Source organism: Mastomys coucha, unplaced genomic scaffold (assembly GCF_008632895.1).
Source record: "Mastomys coucha isolate ucsf_1 unplaced genomic scaffold, UCSF_Mcou_1 pScaffold15, whole genome shotgun sequence".
In the NCBI taxonomy this organism is placed as follows: domain Eukaryota; kingdom Metazoa; phylum Chordata; class Mammalia; order Rodentia; family Muridae; genus Mastomys; species Mastomys coucha.
In genome coordinates, this window is record NW_022196897.1 from 26,646,747 (window position 1) to 26,660,976 (window position 14,230).

General features: G+C 49.6%; 2 protein-coding genes and 1 pseudogene across 6 annotated transcripts in view; 2 read left to right on the forward strand and 1 right to left on the reverse strand.

Annotated features, from left to right (window-relative positions):
- Positions 1 to 1,024, reverse strand: part of Nr6a1 (nuclear receptor subfamily 6 group A member 1) — a 183,474-nt gene extending 182,450 nt beyond the window's left edge. For 2 of the 4 annotated variants that reach the window (XM_031370120.1, XM_031370121.1), the window contains exon 1: positions 682 to 1,010. In XM_031370120.1, the coding sequence (XP_031225980.1) occupies positions 682 to 781 (100 nt within the window). In that variant the 5' untranslated portion in view covers positions 782 to 1,010. Of the gene's footprint in view, positions 1 to 681 lie in introns of all 4 variants that reach the window. The other 2 variants (XR_004118560.1, XM_031370119.1) reach the window with 2 other exon arrangements.
- Positions 1,025 to 1,348: 324 nt separating this feature from the next.
- Positions 1,349 to 14,230, forward strand: part of Olfml2a (olfactomedin like 2A) — a 35,061-nt gene continuing 22,179 nt past the window's right edge. Inside the window, exons 1-2 of one of the 2 annotated variants that reach the window (XM_031370124.1) lie at positions 1,349 to 1,437; positions 5,099 to 5,180. Coding sequence is in view for 1 of the 2 variants with exons in the window: in XM_031370123.1 (XP_031225983.1) it covers positions 6,451 to 6,555 (105 nt within the window). In the remaining variant the exon portion in view is untranslated. Of the gene's footprint in view, positions 1,438 to 5,098; positions 5,181 to 6,352; positions 6,556 to 14,230 lie in introns of those variants that run through there. The other variant, XM_031370123.1, reaches the window with a different exon arrangement.
- The window catches only part of LOC116090537, a 629-nt pseudogene continuing 272 nt past the window's right edge, over positions 13,874 to 14,230 (forward strand).

Below are 14,230 nucleotides of genomic sequence, written 5' to 3' on the forward strand. Positions count from 1 at the left end.
GGGGATATCAAACAGAAACAAATAAAACATTGAGCCGGGGAGGGAGCGGGAGCCAACCCTGAGGAACCAGAGGACTGGGCTGGGACAAGGAGATACTCAAGCGGCCCGGCCAGGTGAGGAATTCTCAGCACCCCGGAAGAGATAGGTTGGGCGGCGCGGGAAGCGTCCGGCAAACACCGGGAAAAGGCAGGTGTCCCGGAGCTCTTGGATCCCGCTGGAGACCTGAGCCAGCAGAAAGTCGTCGCCTAGAAGAGGGAGCCTGGGTAAAGGAAGGCCAGGGGTCAGGAGCGAGCACCGAGGTCCGAGAAGGACCATTACCGGTCTGCCCAGAGGCGCAGGCTCACGGGGCTGGGAGGAAGCGCGGGACTGCGGAGAAGGAAAATGCTCCGGGATAGGTGCTGGGTGCAAAGGTGTGGCGTCTGCGAGCTCCCTGGTGAAGAAAGCGGGTGCTCCGTGCACCGGGGCCTCCTGGGGGAGGAGAAAGGGTTGGCGCAGAGGGGACCGGGGGGAGGGGAGGGTCCGAGCTGAGGGCACCCGGGACCCTGCCTAGGTAGGGAGTGCGAGTCCAGGGTGGAGTCCACCCGGAGGAGCTGCCCGGCATCCCGGAGCTCGAGTCAGCTTAGAGAAAGAGGGGGGTCGCGAGCGTTGGGGCCGCCTGGGCTCAGAAGGCCCCTTACCCACCGTTGCGCGGCGGCGGAGGGAGCGCGGCGGGCGGCTCCAGGAACCCCGCCGAGCCCCCGCCGCCTCCCCCTCCGCTAGGTGGCCGTTCGTCCCGCTCCATGCGGCGATGCTCAGGGCCCTCGCTGGCTTCGCTGCTCCGCCATGACCTGCGTCTTCGTAGTCGTCGTCCTGGTCTTCCACCGGGGGGAGGGGGCTGTCAGGGGCCGGCAGGCTCTGGGCCGCCGCACACTCTGGGCCCCTGAGCCGCCGGGCTCCGCGCCCCTCCGCGCCGCGCCCCCTCAGCACTGGCCAGCTCCCTCCTCTGACGTCACGCGTCGCTGCCACGCACGTGCCCGTGGGGAATGCTAGGAAATGTAGTCCTCCTGGCGAGGCTGGCCACACAGGACTCTACCAAGTGAGGGGGTTAGGGGGAAACCTAGGAAGAGCTGAGTAGGGAGAACCAAAACCAATCACTATTACGAACTCTGATACAGTTTCTGCTACAATAGTATAATAAACGATTATGTCAGATTTTTCTCTCTGTTGTAACGTATTCGTGTTCATAGTCCTCTGTGATTCCAACTGTCTCCCCCCACTAATAGTGAGCCTTTCCAAGGAGGCGGATCCACCGGGAAGCCGGTGAGCACGTGCAACCAAGCCCAACCCTGTGGGGGGAAGGCCCCAGGGGGCGGGGTGTGTAGGTACTCAAGAGGGGTTTTTCTCCCGGGCTGCGCGACAAATTGGACCAGAGATTAAAGGACCCGAGTTTAACCCGAGGTGACTGCGTTCGTATGCAAATAGAATCTATACAACTCTGCTTTCCGGAGAAGTGTTTAAAGCCCCTTTACCTCCGGGTGGGCGGGAAAGATTAAAGTTTCTCTTCCTCCTCTTTCATTTCCCCGCACCCTGCCCATAGAACAGATGGGCAAACTAAGATCAGTTCCATTGATGCCACCAAAGAAAACTTGAGATTCCTGACTCTGTGTCTTAAAGAGCTCTATTTTAAGAGTGTCCCTTTCCCGGAGTGTTCCCCTTCCCACTACTGTTCAGTTTACCTGTCTGAAAAATGAGAGTTGTAATAAGGACCGGATCCAGTGGTAAGAGGCCAACTCTCATATACACACTATCGCCTCAGTTTACCGAAGTTCCCACCAAATAAAATCCTGGATTTTCTCCTCTTCCTCTCCAGGGCCCATCTCCCGCTGCCACCAGGTGGCGCGCGGCCACGGAGCCCTCAGGACCAGCTGTGGTGGCGTTTTCAGTGATGTCCCCCCCTCCGTCCCCCCTGCCGCTCGCTCCCTCCCCCTACATCCCCCACCACCACATATACACATACACTATACAACACACACACACACGTCCCTTAGGAGAAGACTTGTTACGTTTCAGCCCCGAATTTAAATACTATCTGGCCTACTATAAATCAAAAAACCCTGGTGCTTTGCTCTGCTTTCCTCTAACGGGCCATACTGAAACTTCATTCTGTCACCTCATTCTGCCCCATCTGCCCTTGCAATCCTCTAGCTCTTGTGAGTCATCCTTTACTTAATTGTTTAAAAGTCTTTATCTTGGCATATGAAATCTAACCTGTCCTTCCGATTCCTGCCCCCCATGCCTCTTCCCTTACCTGCTACTGAGGAGGCTTTGACACACCTTCCTGTACTTTCCAATAGCTGTCCATTATCAATATTAATTGGCCTGGTTTCATCCTTAATCTGTGCCAGCAGCTGTTATTAGAGATTTACACTAATGCTATGTGGTTCAAATCTCCCACACCTGCTCACTGAGGTAGCTCTGATATTGGTGCTCTCACATACAAATGAAATGGCATAAAAATTATGTCTGTTATATACTCAGTGGGTGAGAAAGCTGAAATGCCCTTGGCCTAACCTCTGTACGTCTCTAATTCATCTTTCTAGATCCTGTTCCATTTCTTCAGTAGCACCTTCCTCATACTTCCCATCAAGGGACAACTAGGTCCCTCTGTGTTCCCACATGACCCTATCTAGGTAGACTATAAGAAATGATCTTTTTTTTTAAGATTCATTTAATTATTTTATGTATATGAGTATACTATACACTGGCTCTGTCTTCCAGAAGAGAGCATAGGATCCCACTACAGATGGTTGTGAGTCACCAAGTGGTTGCTGGGAATTGAACTCAGGACTTCTGGAAGAGCAGTCAGTGCACTATCTGAGCACTCTTAACCACTGAGCCATCTCTCCAGCCCCCCAAAATGATCTTGAAGTGATTATGTCCTTGCCAAGGTTTCTGAGCTTTCCCAAGGCCAGGGAGCAGTGCTCTGCAGAAGGCCCCTGAAATATAAGATGAGACCTTTGTGTTATAGGGAAGAAATTCTTCTTCAGCTCTGGATTCTAAAATGTGCCAGGATCACATAGCCTTCTCAGAGCCAGAGTTTCCCTCTATCACAGGCTCCTGGTACAGAAGTTCCTCTTCCCTGAAGCCAAGTGGCCCTGCAGACGTCTTGTGCCTGAGATCTGAAAAGGGAATGAAGACTGTTTATCAACCCAAAGAGAAGTTCAACACATCTTCAGCTCCTGGAAACAGCTCTGGATTCCTTTCAGCTCTGAGCTCCCTCCTTCCCTAACCTTCCCAGATACCCCTGCCCAGCCAATCCCTTTACTCTCTCACCATTATCTCCTCTGCTGCTAGTCAGCATGCAGTAAACAGTAAATAGGCATCCACTAAGAGTCCAGCACCCACACTGGGTCTTTTTTCTAATTGTTTGACATTTTCCTTACAACCCTGAGAAGTAAGTGCCCTCTGCTCTGAGTATGCAGTTGTAGAGACAGGTTTAGTGAGGCAGATTTAAAGGGCTCTCAGCATTTACAAGGAAGACAGAAGAAATGGAAAGGAATATATCTAAAGGAATATATCTAAAGATGAGGATTAGTCTGAAGGAGACCCATTCTGAGGTCCTGAGTCTGCAGGCAGACAGGGCTACAGCTAAAAGCAAGGTAAGAATGGGCCTCATCATGGGGTCCTTACCCTACAGTGAATGATGTAGACACAAGTCAAATAATTGCATGAGTGCTATAGCTAAGAAGGGTCAGGTGTGCCAGAGGGGCTAGGGTTGGGGTGGGGGGCAGAGTGACAGGATTTTTGAGATAGAAAGTATCAAAAGTGGGGTGGTCTAGCATAGGTGAGAAGACTGTGGAACTAACAACACAAACCAAGGTCCTAAGGCCTTAGGAACTTGATACATTTGAGCTGTGGGTTATTCATTGTGATAGAGATGTTGTTGGAGGATACCATACGTTGTCCAGAGAGAACAGAACTCCTTCTGTGGCCTCTGCAGGGCCTATCTAGCTGGGCCTGCCTTAAAGTCAGCCAGGCTGCCTGCATCCATGAGAAAGCTAAGAAAGAGAATTCCTGCCTCGTTGAATTTGTTTTAAGTACATTTTATCTATATTTTGAAAAGATTGGAAGCACATTACAAAATCTACAATTAAAAAGGAAAGGAATATACCTAAAGGAATATATCTAAGGATGAGGATTAGTCTAAAGGAGACCCATCCTGAGGTTCCGAGTCTGCAGGCAGACAGGGCTACAGCTAAAAACAAGGCAAGAGTGGAGATCTTCAGTTCCTGTCTGTAAGATCTTCTTCTTGGAAATAACCTCCATGCTAGCGTCTTGTGTACAGAAGAGCATGACCAATGATTGGCTTTTATACTAGGCCTTGACTTCTCTGCAAGGAACTCTAGAAAGTTGTTTATAAACATCGCATGATGACTCACACCTTTAATCTCAGCACTCAGGAGGCAGAGGCAGTTGGATCTCTGTGAGGTTAAAGGCTAGCCTGATCTACAGAGTGAGTTCCATATCAGCCAGGAGCCAGGATTGTTACACAGAGAAACCCTGTTTCAAAGAAAGAGAAGAAAGAAAGAAAAAAAGAAAGGGGTGGGGAGAAGGTTGGAGAGAGGACTCAGCAGTCAAGAGCACTGACTGCTCTTCCAGAGGTCCTGAGTTCAATTCCCAGCAACCACATGGTGACTCACAACCATTTGTAATGGGATCTGATGCTTTCTTCTGGTGTGTCTGAAGACAGCAAAAGTGTAGTCACATATATAAAACAAATAAATCTTTAAAAGAAAGGAAGAAACTCATTTATAACAAACACATGACTTTTTAACTGAAGTCAGCTAAGAGTTAATACAGTAATCTCTGACTAGGTCAGTGATTCTCCAACTCAAGAGCCCCTGGGGGTTTCCTGAAAACAGAAGTTGCTGGATTCCCCCACCAACGGAGAATCTCTAGTTTAGTAACTAGGCTAAGGCCTGTGAGTTTGAATTTCTAACAAGTTCCCAGGTGATCCTGAGGCTGTTGGCTGGAGGCAGAGAGTCTGAAAGCCCCTGAGCCAGCTGCAAGGGTAGACAAATCGTGAGTCCTCTGTTGGCGTATTTGCCTCTCTCTACAGGGAGCTGGAGACACAAAACACCCTGTGGGGAAATGGCAATGAAGAGGTTGCAGTTCTTTGGAGGAAATACTTGAGAGCAGAGGTAAGGAGTGAATGGGTGTGGCTGAATGCAGGGCACAAGTCAATGTTCCTTGCTTGTGCAATACAGGCTCAATAAGCCTGGTAAACATGCAAGTGAGCAGAAGAGGGGTCACCTTCAGTGACAGCCTAGAAAAGGAGTCCAGACTCTGAGGGTATGCAGAAGGTTGAAAGGGCCTACAAAAGAGTCTGGGAAGGATCCCCTGTTGAAATAAAAGGGGGAAGCCAAAGGGAAACTGAGAAGTGGGAGGCAGTTTAAGAGTCTGAGCCAGCTCTCAGAGGCTAAGGAAACAAGTGACTGGCTCCACAGTTAATGGCTTGCTTTGCAAATATAAAAAAAAACTGAATTGGGATCTCCCAGCATTCACATTAAATGTGGTTGTGTGTATGTGTATGTGTGTGTGTGTGTGTGTAAGTAACATCAGAAGTGGAGAGGCAGAAACAGGAGGGGCCTTAGAGCTCACTAGCCAACCAATGGAGGAAGAAATGTGTTAGCCTAACCATCAGGCTCACACACTTTCAGGAGAGCATATGGAAATATTACGAGAGAGACAGAGACAGAGAGACAGAGAGAATATGCAAGTAGGAAGGGTAAGCGATTCCGTCTTGAATTTCGTTACAGTGGATCTCAAAAGACCCAACAAAGCACTTTGGTGCAGCAGAGCCCTAAGACCCCGAAATTGCTGCCTGGGAAACTGAGAAATCAAACGTTCTGCTGTGGATAGAAAGAAGAGGGTTGTTTTTGGCATAGCAGAAAAAGGAGAAAGATGGAAGATATGGAAGAGAAGAGGTTGAACCCTGAAAAGGCTGGAACCGACAGTGTTGGGGGACGGGGGGAGGGGACAGGATGGCTTTGTCAGAGCAAGGACTGAACTGGAAGTATCACTTGAACTTTGCAATCATTCCAAAGAGACTATTTTCTCCCTTTTATCGATGGGGAAACTGGGTCTCAAAAAGGCAAAAGGACATGTGCAAGGTCCCTCATGTCACAGAACTGGACCTCAGTCCGTCTCGAGGCTGTACTTCTCTTACTGCCTGGCTGCTGCTACAGTCCTCTCCCAGAGACAACTTTGCAAAGCCGCGGGACCGCCGAGAATGGGCGGGGAGGGGAGAGGAGGAGCGGGCACCCCTCCACCCTAGCTCCGCCTCTAGCAAAACTACTAGGGCTCCAGGCTGGGGGGCGCCCCCTCGGCAGAGCTGGGCTGCAGCGCCGAGCTCGCAATACTGCCGGCGCTCCCTAGCGTGCGCGCAGAGGCGTCGGAGCCCATCCAACCATGGAAGCCGCAGCTGTCCTGCCTAGGTACCTCCAGTTGAGGCTGCTGCTGGTTCTGTTGCTGCTGGTTTTGCTTCGGGCTGGTCCTGTGTGGCCCGACAGTAAGGTACTGGAACCTGGCACAACTAGGCGGTGACCGGCGCGAGGGGGCGCTATGGCTGAGGGTGCTTGAGGAGGGTGCATTCAGCAGGGAGTGGGGGACTAGGGAAAGGCAGATGAGAGTTGGAACTTAGTCTATACTCTGCTGGAATCAAAGCCTTGAGAAAGGAAAATGTGAGGGAAGAAACACTGACTGGTTATGATAGAGGGCTTAGGTCCTGGAGCCTGAGGAAGAAGCGCTTTGGACCTTGTCACTATGCTCAGAGATGGGGCTTCAAATCCAGGATCAAGTTGAGAAGTCCCAGGTGGTGCTCTGGGGCTGGGTAGGCAAGAGAAAGTGGACAGTAAGAACAACTGATTGAGAGTTTCCATGGAAGGGTGACCACTTAGGGGTAGACCCAGGGGCAATTATTACCAAAGGACTTGCAGTAGGCTTTAGACCAACGCTTTCAGGAGAGGCTGTAAACCCAAAGTTGCTTCTTTGCCACCCACTTGCCATTGTCTCTGAGACTTGAGTCCACATACTGTATTCACCTGTCAGCTGTGTTTTACACCCGCCTCTCTCTCTCTCTCTCTCTCTCTCTCTCTCTCTCTCTCTCTCTCTCTCTCTCTCTCTCTCTCTCTCTCTCTCTCTCTCTCTCTCTCTCTCTTTCTCTCTCTCTCTCTCTCTTTCTCTCTCTCTCTCCCTCTCTCTCTCTTTCTCCCCTCCCTCCTTCTTTCCCTCCCTCCCCCTCCTCCCCCTTTCTCTCCTCTTCCTGTCCCCCCCTTGCATTTTTTGTTGAAACAGGATCTCGGTGTATAATTCTGGCTAGCTTGGATCACAACACATAGATCAGGCTGGCCTCAAACTCACAGAGATCCGACTGCATCTGCCTCCCCAGTGCTGAGATTAAAGACATTCACCACCATTTCTTCACCTCTAAGCATGGGAAGGGGGGCATTGTACTCTCTACCGTTGATTTTCTAGACTTAGTGAGGTATACCTGCAGAATGCTAAACACTATGCTTAATAGTTGCCCAGTGAGTGATACTATGCTCCACAGGAACCCCAAAGTCCTGGATGAGATCCAGAACATAGACAAGAACAGATCAAGAGCCCCTTAAAGACATTCTAGAAATGAACTGATGAAGATGGGCCTGGAGCAGCAGGTTCTCAACTTGTGGGTTTCCATCCCAAGGGTCAAATGACCTTTTCACAGGGGTCACATATCTGATGTTTATGATTCATATAACAGTAGCAAAATTGCTGTTATGAAGTAGCAGTGAAATAATTTTATGATGGGGGGGTCACGACAACATGAACTGTATTAAAGGACCCCACAGCATTAGGAGGGTTGAGAACCCCTGGCCTAGAAGGAAACTATAGGGATCTGCTTGCAGAAAATAAGGGCAGCAGCGGCTTCTCTAGATGTCGTTTCAGTTTTGTTTTGTCTTTTGTTGTTGTTGTTTGTTTTTTTTTAATAGAACTTGAGTCCACCTGTGTGTAGGTAAAGGGTAAAAGCTATTCTTTTGCTGTGCAAACTTGGAAATATGATTTGTGTCTCTGGACTTAAGTGCCTGCCTATCTGAAAATCAGTGTCCCCTTTGGCCCAGATAGCACGAGTGAGCAAAACCCCAGATAACCTGATCAGCACTCTCTTGCCCACTGCCTATCCTCTGTGGCTCAGAAGGACATTTAGGTTTGGGCATTTCTGAGCTTCGCAGAAAGGCTATAGAGCGGGAGGGCTCACATCCAAAACAAAGCTAAGACAAAGAAAACCCAACACCCTGTTTATGTAGTGAGTCAGCCAAACACTTGCTAGGTTGGGAAGGGGGTATATTTACTTGTCCCAGGGCAAGCTGGGGCTGGTGGATAGGGGACCCAGCACAACCCTCCCCCAGACACCTCCCATGCCTGCTCCGCTTCAGCCAGCTGGGAAAAATAAAAATCAAGTGATGGGTGAATTTACTCTGCATTCCTTAGCCCAGCCAGACTCCTGCTGGCTCTGCAGAGCTGTTTTCATTATCACCATCTCTCTCTCCACAGTAACAACCCCAGTGTCTTCCCCTGCAAGCCTAGCCTGTTTTTGTTGGGGTGGGATAGGGGTGCTTACTCAGGGTCCTAGGGCTTTAACCTGGCCCCTCTGCAGGCTGCTTCTTCCTGGCAGGCTCCTACCCATGACACTCACTCACCCTGGCATTCTGTTGGTCTCTCTGTATTTTAAGTTGATGTTTATGGTGAGGCTCTCCTAAACAGGATTTGGAGTTTCCATCTAAGGAAGTGCTTTGTCTGACCTGAAGTAGGAGGGGGAACTCATAGCTGCCCTGGTATTTCTTCATGGCTGCCCAGCACTGACTTGGAGGTGGACAGGCAGGTAGCCCCAAGTCACTATGGCAGGGCAGCAGATACTCCTAGGAAGTGATAATTTACCAGCCTCTCCATCTGAAAAGGGGCTGCTGGGTCCTCATTTTCTGCATACATGCAGGGGTGGGAAGGGGGTTGAGCAGAGAGAGAAGACTGAGGCCTTGGGGTGGGGAGAGGGGGCTGAACAAGGGAACAGAGGGGCCTTAGCCAAGCAGGTCATGGTGGTTTCCTGGGCCAGGTCAGACGTTCCAGGCAGGCCAGTCCCAGGGGCTTAGGTGTTGTTTCAGATCTACTCCTGGAGTTTCCGCATGTGGGTGTAATTGGAAGCAGGCCCCTGGGCAGAAAAAGCAGAATGACAGAGTAATGGAGTTCTCTTCCTGGTACAGTGTCAGGCCAAGCCAAACCCCACTCTATAAGAAGTGGGCCTTGCCGGGCAGTGGTGATGCACGCCTTTAATCCCAGCACTTGGGAGGCAGAGGCAGGCAGATTTCTGAGTTGGAGGCCAGCCTGGTCTACAGAGTGAGTTCCAGGACAACCAGGGCTATACAGAGAAACCCTGTCTTGAAAACCAAAAAAAAAAAAAAAAAAAAAGAAGTGGGCCTGCCGCAGCACTCCTTTTGGGAGCACAACCAAGGTCCATGCCCAGCATCCTACATCCAGCATCACACACAGCACTGCCAACCCTGCCCCAAGGGATAAATTTGAACACCCTAAAGAATCACACTGCACTTTCCAAGTGCAGTCCCAGATAACAGCTCCCCATGGAGTCATCAAAGGAGGTGATTTTGAAAGATTAATCCAGCATAGAGGAGAGGAATACATACTGACATATTGGTCTGTGGCCATGGAATTGACAGCAAGGTATGAAGTTGAGAAATATGGTAACACCTCAGAAAAACCTCATGTGAACCTGCCCCACCATTATGAGAATATTCCTATTCCCTTAGTGTAGCCAGATTTATCTATTTCTCCCCCAAATTTAAAAAAAAAAATCAATAAAGACAAAACAAAACCAAGAAAAAAATCCTCAAGCTACCCACTAGCAATCTCACTGTGAGCTTTTCCAGCAAACATCCAAAGGCCTTCAAAGCACATACCACCTCCACATCTGGGAGCTTTGGCAGGCGTGTGTGCTGGGCACAGCTGCAGGGAGCGATGAGGACTGAGGCAGGGACTTTCCTATTTGACAGCAACATTCAGACTTCATGCCAAGGGGTAAGCCCAGGAAGTAACCCCAAATCCCATGCCATCCTTCTGTATAGACCTCTGTGTATCCCAGCTCAGTTGCTGGGGTCGAAGTCTTGGCTTGGTAACTGTAGGTACTCAGGGAATGGATACCATGTAGCCTTCCCAGATGTAACATGGAGTTGTGGTAAGGGTGAAGAGAGGTGAAAAACAGGTAATAATGTGGGGGGGGGGAGGGGTTCCAGAAGCTGCATATATAGCACGTTACTTAAATTAGCAGTTATTTTGGGCCAGAACTGTGACAGCTGCTCTGTGTACACTGACTGTTTACTGTTTCATTGACAAGTTTAAGAGAAGATTAATAGCTAGCCCATTTTACAGAGAGGGGAGCTGAATTGAAGTTCAGAGGGGTTGAGGCCATGCAGGAAGGAGTTATGGGTGCTAAGACTATATATAGCCCAGACCTAGCTTTTCACTCTAGTACCTGGACATCTCCAGCTTTACCCCACTGAAGGCAGGATCCTGCTGCTTTCCTGGCACCTGGGTCCAGGAGCTGTGGCCTTCTTCCAGCTCCTGGCAGTGTGAGAACTTTGGCCACCCCCGTCAGGAGGTAGCACTTCATCTGAAGAGGAAGGAATATAACAGCCTAATGTGGAAGTAGCTGCTGGACCGGTGGGATTAGCGTCAATAGATGGGGGTCCTCCAAGAGACCTGTCTCTGGTAGGGTTCTGGGACCAGCAGAAGCCTGGGAAATGGATAGTCCTCTGAGCCTGACTGTTCGAAAGCAGGGGAAAATGAGCCTGCAACCCCCAGAGTACTCTTCACCCACAGAGGACCAGGACAGAGGGCAGGACCAAAGCATCCTTTCTAACTCTCCTCACCGCCCACTAGTCCCTGGCCCTTGCACAGCTGCAGAAGAAATAGAGGAAATCTATACAGTCCAGGCTCATCCTCTCCAACCTGGCATTTCATGACTTAGGGGGTTGTTTCCTCATCTGTAGGATGTTGCTAACAAAAGCAAAAAAAAAAAAAAAAAAGTAGACCAGTACACAGAGAAACAGATAGCTAGTTCCCCTCCAGGATGCTGATCTCTGTAATAACCATTGCACATGCCATACAGCCCAGTGTGTTCCTGCCCTGGCTGAGTGTGGGACTGGCACTCACTCCCACTTCCACCTCTCAGTCCACCTGTGTCCTTGGGAGCACACCTGTAGCAGGGATCTGTGCCCACAGGTGTCAGCCCAGTCAGATGAACACAGTTAACCTGGCTTGGCCATGGACTCCAGCCAACTTGGGCCTGCATCAAATAGCACATTGGAGAGGATGAGCTCAGACTGTGTAGACCTCGTCTGTTTCTGCTGAAGCTACGGAGGGTGCAGGTTTCGGTGAAAGCAGTGGGGAGGGGGAGAGGGAGGAGAAGGAGGGCAGAGGAATACGCTGGGGATAAGATCCATTCTTCAGGGGCACACCCTCAGTGACCTACTTCCCCAAACTGGGCCCCCTCCCGGGGTGCAGTGCCTCCCAAAAATGCCATCCAATTATGAATCCATCAGTGGATTAAGCCACTGATGAGCTCAGAGCCTTTGTGATTCCACCTCCCAGGCTCATCAGCAGGCAACTGAGACTTCAGCACAAGAATCTTGGGTAACATTTCAGTCCTAAGCAGAAAGCTTGAGATCTTCAGTCAGCTGATTCCAGTACCCTCCAAGACTGGGCTCTGCCATGCCCTAATGCCTCACCTCCTGCCACCCTGCACCCCTGAAATCACCAGCCAGAGTGACTTTCCTACCCACCCCACCCCAAGGCCTCCTGAAAAGCCACTCTTGTTTTTGCCTATCTGATTGGCTTCCCAGCAATGCCTTCTCCACAAAGGATACCTTCTCCTCCTCGCCACCCTCAAAGTGTCAATGTGCTTCAGAGCTTGCTGGGTTGGATCTCTGTGGCTAAAGAAGTCAAGAATGTTCCCTGGTCTAGCTCCCCTGCACCTCTAGCTGTCACCAATTCAGGGCCTGGCAGAGGCCAGGACTCAACCAGGTATCTGAAGGCCTAGAAAGGAAATAGATGTCTCAGCTCCTCTCCTTAGGACCCTTATGCTTAGCAGAGACCCAGGGTGCCATGAGCTCACTTGTGTCCTTATGGTTCCTTCGCTGGTGATAGCTGAGCATCCACGGGCCTGGGTGAGTTTTTGCGGACTGCCCTAGGACTAGCTGTGCACTAAGGGTTGGAGCCCAGGGTTTGGCCAGGTGTATCTATGCAAGGCACCCGTCACTCACTGCATCGATATCTGAGAATACAGAGCTGGTAGTATCCCAGAAACAGGTGGCTACATCTGGTCGTAGAGTGTGTCACATCCAAGGATGGAGCTGAAGGGGGAGGGGGAGAAAACCACTGGCTTGAGGTCATATCTCATGTGAACCCCACTTTGAGAAGGCTGCATACTAAGAGTCCTCCATACTGTCATTGAAGAAATGGAGTTAGAACCTGTCGAAGGTCACCACTACCCAGGGCACAGGAGAACAGTTCTATGGGAGTCACATAGAAAGAGGGGCTTGGGCTGGAGAGATGGCTCAGTGGTTAAGAGCACTGACTACTCTGCTAGAGGACCTGAGTTCAATTCCCAGCAACCACATGGTGGCTCACAACCATCTGTAATGGAATCCAGTGCCTTCTTCTAGTGTGTGTCTGAAGACAGCTTCAGTGTACTCATATAAATAAAAATAATTAAGTCTAGAAAAAAAGAGAGAGAGAAAGAGGAATAGAGAGAGAAAGAAAGAAAGGCTCTTGTGGCCCCTCTCCACTCAGACAATTGACAGTTAATAGTTGTAGAGGAGGGGTGTCATTTTCTCCAGTGGTGGAACCCTAATTAATCTCAGCGAAACACACACAAACATACAGACACTATCAAAGTAGGAGGGGGGCTCGGGAAGATGAAGGGTTTCAGCAGGAAAGAGTAAGGGATGATAAAGGGTAATAGGGGGAAATGACCAAAATGTATTATATAGATGTGCGATGCTGTCAACAAAAAGAGATTACAATGATATATCTTGGAGACAATCTTCTACATCAAAGGCATGTGATCTTTGAGCTTGTGACTTTACCTCTCTGAGCCTATTTCCTTATAATGGCTCACACAGTGGCACATTTTGTACGTGCCAGCTCCTGTTTTCTGGTGTTTTGTTTTGTTTTATATTTCATCTAAACCTCATGAGCCACTGAGTCAGGATCACACTTTGCAGATCCAGGAAGATTACAGGAACAGAAAATATGAGCTTCCTACTACCTTCTCACCCAGGATCCACACATCTTTTTTTTTTTTTTTAAAGATTTATTTATTTATTTTATGTATATGAGTACAGACTGTAGCTGTACGGATGGTTGTGAGCCTTCATCTGGTTGTCGGGAATTGACTTTTAGGACCTCTGCTCACTCCAGTTGGCCCAGCTCTCTCAGGCCTAAAGATTTATTTATTATTATATGTAAGTACACTGTAGCTGCCTTCAGACACACCAGATCTCATTATGGATGGTTGTGAGCCACCATGTGGTTGCTGGAATTTGAACTCAGGACCTTTGGAAGAGCAGTCAGTGCTCTTACCCGATAAGCCATCTCACCAGCCCGGATTCATACATCTTAAAACCCACATCCACACACAACAGATGTTATGCAGCAGGTATGTACAGTACCCAAGGAGACCAGAAGAGGGCGATAGATCCCCAGAACTAGAGTTGCAGGTGGTTGTAAGCAACCTTACAGGTGCTGGGAATCAAACCCTGCATGATGCACCCTTTCTGCCTCCTCTGCTGCTGTGGCTCCCATGGGAAAGCTTATGGTGAAGAGAGACCAAAAATCAAAAAGAAGAAATGTGTTTTGAAGTTCACCACTGACTGGATCCACTGTGTAGAAGACAGAGTATAAATGTTACCAGTTTGGAGTAGTTCCTCCAGGAGAGACTCAAGGTGAACAGGAAAGCTTGGAATCTTGGTGGAGGGGTTGTGACCATCCAAGTAAGCAAGAGCAAGACCTCTGCCACTTCTAAGAATGCCTTTCTCCAAAAGGTATTTGAAATGTCTCACCAAGAAATACATGGCCGGGCGGTGGTGGCACACGCCTTTAGTCCCAGCACTTGGGAGGCAGAGGCAGGTGGATTTCTGAG